Source organism: Myotis davidii, unplaced genomic scaffold (genome assembly GCF_000327345.1).
Source record: "Myotis davidii unplaced genomic scaffold, ASM32734v1 scaffold208, whole genome shotgun sequence".
Lineage (NCBI taxonomy): Eukaryota > Metazoa > Chordata > Mammalia > Chiroptera > Vespertilionidae > Myotis > Myotis davidii.
Genome location: NW_006299706.1, coordinates 2641418 through 2645313, shown reverse-complemented (window position 1 = coordinate 2645313; position 3896 = coordinate 2641418). Strand labels below are relative to the sequence as shown.

The 3896-nt window shown below is 45.6% G+C and overlaps 1 protein-coding gene across 1 annotated transcript in view; it reads left to right on the top strand.

The window, feature by feature from the left end:
• The window catches only part of LOC102754392 (ETS translocation variant 3), a 9664-nt gene extending 6246 nt beyond the window's left edge, over positions 1 to 3418 (top strand). Inside the window, exon 4 of the mRNA XM_006775745.2 lies at positions 1827 to 3418. Coding sequence (XP_006775808.1) covers positions 1827 to 2959 — 1133 coding nt within the window. The 3' untranslated portion in view covers positions 2960 to 3418. The remainder of the gene's footprint in view (positions 1 to 1826) is intronic.
• Positions 3419 to 3896: the final 478 nt, after the last annotated feature.

Below are 3896 nucleotides of genomic sequence, written 5' to 3'. Positions count from 1 at the left end.
AGTCCTGTATTTTCTGTGAAGCATCAGTTTGGGAAGTGCCGCTCTGGCAGAGTATTACTCAGTCACATGTGCCTAGAAAGCTAGTCTTGCACACACCAGCAGACTCCAGAATCCTATCTGAGGATGACTCCATTATACAAATAGCAGAAGGCAACTGTTTGGAAGTGATGCCTAACCACACTGTCTTATGCGCTTTTTTGTTTCTTCATCACCATACTTTTACTTATTTGGATTTTTCTTACCTTTTTCTTCACCCTTTTTTCCCATCTCCCTTATCTCTGTGTCAGATGAAAAGAGCCCTCCTGACATCTGCAGTGATAAATATGGATAATTTTCCCTAGGAACCCAAAGGGTCTCTGAGGCCTTGGCTTGCAACCCTTCTTATGCCCTTTTTTATCAAAGGGCCTTTTGGGGAGTTGAGAACTTATATGAGTGTCTGAAGTTGACATGTCTAGCTAGCATGCTGTTGGTAGCTTAGAGCTTCACATTTTAGCAGGTAGCCTTGGTAGAGTGAGTATTAGGTCCTGGATTTCACCCAGCCTTCTCCATGCTTGAAAAGTATTGAAAGCAGGTTTGGAATGGAGATCATTATATAAATTTGTTAGAGAAATATAGATTTGGAGAGATTGAAACATTTAAATTTCTATAAAGTGGTTATTGTATATCAGAAAGATAAAACACATACCATAAGAACTTAATAAACATGGCTTTTGTTTTAAAATCTGTTTTTATTCTTAAAATATGCCTTGTTTGTATCCATATAGGTTAGGTGCAGGGTCTTTGGTCTTTTTTGTTGTTGTTGTTAATCCTCACCAAGGAGATTTTTCCATTGATTTTTAGAGAGACTGGAAGGGAAGGGGAGAGATGGAGAGCAAGGAACATTGATGTGAGAGAGACACATTAATTGGTTACCCCCTGCACGTGCCCAGACCAGGGTCTGGGATTGAGCTTGCAACCGAGGTACATGCCCTTGACTCGAATCGAACCCTGGACCCTTCAGTCTGTGGGCCAACGATCTATCAACTGAGCCAAACCAGCTAGAGCAGTGGTCGGCAAACTGCGGCTCGCGAGCCACATGCAGCTCTTTGGCCCCTTGAGTGTGGCTCTTCCACAAAATACCACGTTCGGGCGTGCATGTACAGTGTGATTGAAACTTCGTGGCCCATGTGCAGAAGTCGGTATTTTGTGGAAGAGCCACACTCAAAGGGCCAAAGAGCCGCGTGTGGCTCGCGAGCCACAGTTTGCCAACCACTGAGCTAGGGCATCTTTTTAATGCATTGCTTTACATGAATGTAATTTTTAATTTTGTTTGTGGATTTATTTTTTATTTTTTGGTTTGGTGTGTTTGCTTGCTTTATAGATAGGGCCAAAATTGTGAAAATAAGACTATTTGCAAAGCTGAGAATTAAAACAGGTGATATATACACACAGTATTTAGAGTTGCAGAGGAGAAGGCTCTTGTACCCATTCATTCATTCAACTAATAGTTATTGAGCACTTACTCATTGTTAAGCCCCAAACTGCTGGAAATGTAGTTGTGAACAATTGGAAGTCCCTGCCTTTGTGGAATTTATGTTTTAGAACACAGATAAACAGGTAAATCATATTTCAGATAGCAGAGCGTACTGTGAAGATAACGTAAGAGGCTACAGAAAGATGGCAACTAAATTGAGAAGAGGAAGCTAAGCAGTAGTTACTAGGGAGACAGGGAGCTAAGGGAATCAGTCCAGCTGGAGTGTTTCCTGTTGTTCCTAAACATCCTGTACTTGTTTAGCATACGTAAAAGTGAAGATCACGGATTACCTTTTGTTTTTCTTCCTCCACAGGTGTGGTTCCCCAGAGTGCACCACCAGTTCCAACAGCCTCTTCCCGGTTCCATTTCCCTCCTCTGGACACTCATTCTCCAACTAGTGACGTGCAGCCGGGGCGGTTCTCTGCCAGCTCCCTAACGGCTGGTCAGGAGTTGAGTAATGGCGCTGACAGAAAGGCGGAGCTTTCGGAGCTGGAGGATGGCTCAGCCGCTGACTGGCGCCGGGGTGTGGATCTCATGTCCTCCCGGAATGCTGTTGGTGGAGGAGGGATTGGCCATCAGAAACGCAAGCCTGACATCATGCTTCCTCTGTTCAGTAGGCCAGGGATCTACCCTGACCCCCATAGTCCCTTTGCTGTCTCTCCAATCCCTGGCCGAGGAGGTGTCCTTAATGTTCCCATTTCACCAGCCCTCTCCCTGACCCCCACCATCTTCTCCTATAGCCCTTCACCAGGCCTGAGCCCTTTCACCAGCAGCAGTTGCTTTTCCTTCAACCCTGAGGAAATGAAACACTACCTTCATTCTCAAGCCTGTTCTGTGTTCAACTACCATCTGAGTCCCCGGACATTTCCCCGTTACCCAGGGCTCATGGTTCCACCACTGCAGTGCCAAATGCATCCTGAAGAGTCTACCCAGTTTTCTATCAAGCTGCAGCCCCCGCCAGTTGGGCGCAAGAACCGGGAGAGGGTAGAGAGCAGGGAGGAGTCAGCACCTGTCACTGCTCCCACCATGGCGCCTGTGCCCCCGAGAATTAAGGTAGAGCCAACCTCTGTAAAGGATCCTGAGAGTCTCAGGCAGTCACCCCAAGAGAAGGAGGAGCACTCTCAAGAGGGCACTGTGCCAAGCAGGACCATAGAGGAGGAAAAAGGCACCATCTTTGCCCGCCCAGAGGCACCACCTGTCTGGCCCTCTGTACCCAGTAGCACACCAAGTGAAGAACCCCTAGAAGTGACTGAAGACAGTGAAGATAGGCCTAGCAAAGAGCCCAGTGCGCCTGAGAAGAAAGAAGATGCCCTGATGCCCCCCAAGCTTCGATTGAAGCGGCGCTGGAATGACGACCCTGAAGCCCGAGAGCTGAGAAAGGATGGCAAGTTCCTCTGGAATGGGTCGGGACCACAGGGCTTGGCGACGGCAGCTGCTGATGCTTAGAATTGCAAGTGGATTGGGAGCTGTTTATACTATAATCATATACATGTATTTATGTAGCAAGATTTCGGGGCTGGGGGGAGGGCATTAGCTGGTTTGATCATTCTAGGAGCATAGACTTGTATTTTTATGTTTTAGGAATGGGATTGGGCATCTTCTGTTGTAAATTAGGTGAGATATGAACACACTTTTTTTCCTGGTGAGGAGGACACAGGAAGGGTATTGAACTGAAAGGAGAAAGGGCCTCTATTTCCTATTGAGGCGAATACTTTCTGAACAAACTCCCAAAGGGCCAAGACACTGTTTGGTCCTATGATGTTCAGGTTCCAGACTTCTTTCTTTTCTACTGTATTTATATATAGGAAAGCCATTAATGAGTTTATTTTGCTCTGAAAGTTACATATAAAGGGGAAAGGGCATGGTTGGGGGGCGAAAGACCGTTAATACTCAGTATTTGCCTGAGATGTTTCTTTGTAATTATTTCAGGGGAGAATAAGATATTCTCATCTTACTGGGGTAGGGCGATTGGGGTGTTCAGATGTTGCTTCTTTTTCTTTTTTCCTTGGTTGTTTGGCATTTTTTTCTTTTCCTCTAAAAAATGTTTTCAGGAAACATGAAACATACTGCCAGTTAGAGTGGAGCAGGCACTGAGCCTGGCTACATGGTTGAGAGAGGAAGCCCTGCTGTGAATTTTTTGGACTTTTCACCTTCACCTATTAAGAAGCCATGAGGAGTTGTAAACTCTTATTCAGGGAAGAAGAGGGCAGGAGGAAGTAACCCAACGCCTTTACAAACAAAACAAACACAAAAATATCCTTTATTTTTCCTTTTCCATCATGGGTCTGGGGAGCCAAACCAGAATATGGCTGTAGCGAGTTCACTGAAAGGCATGACACTGGTAAAGATGTGTTTTTGTTGTCTGGCTCTGTTATCATTTTCT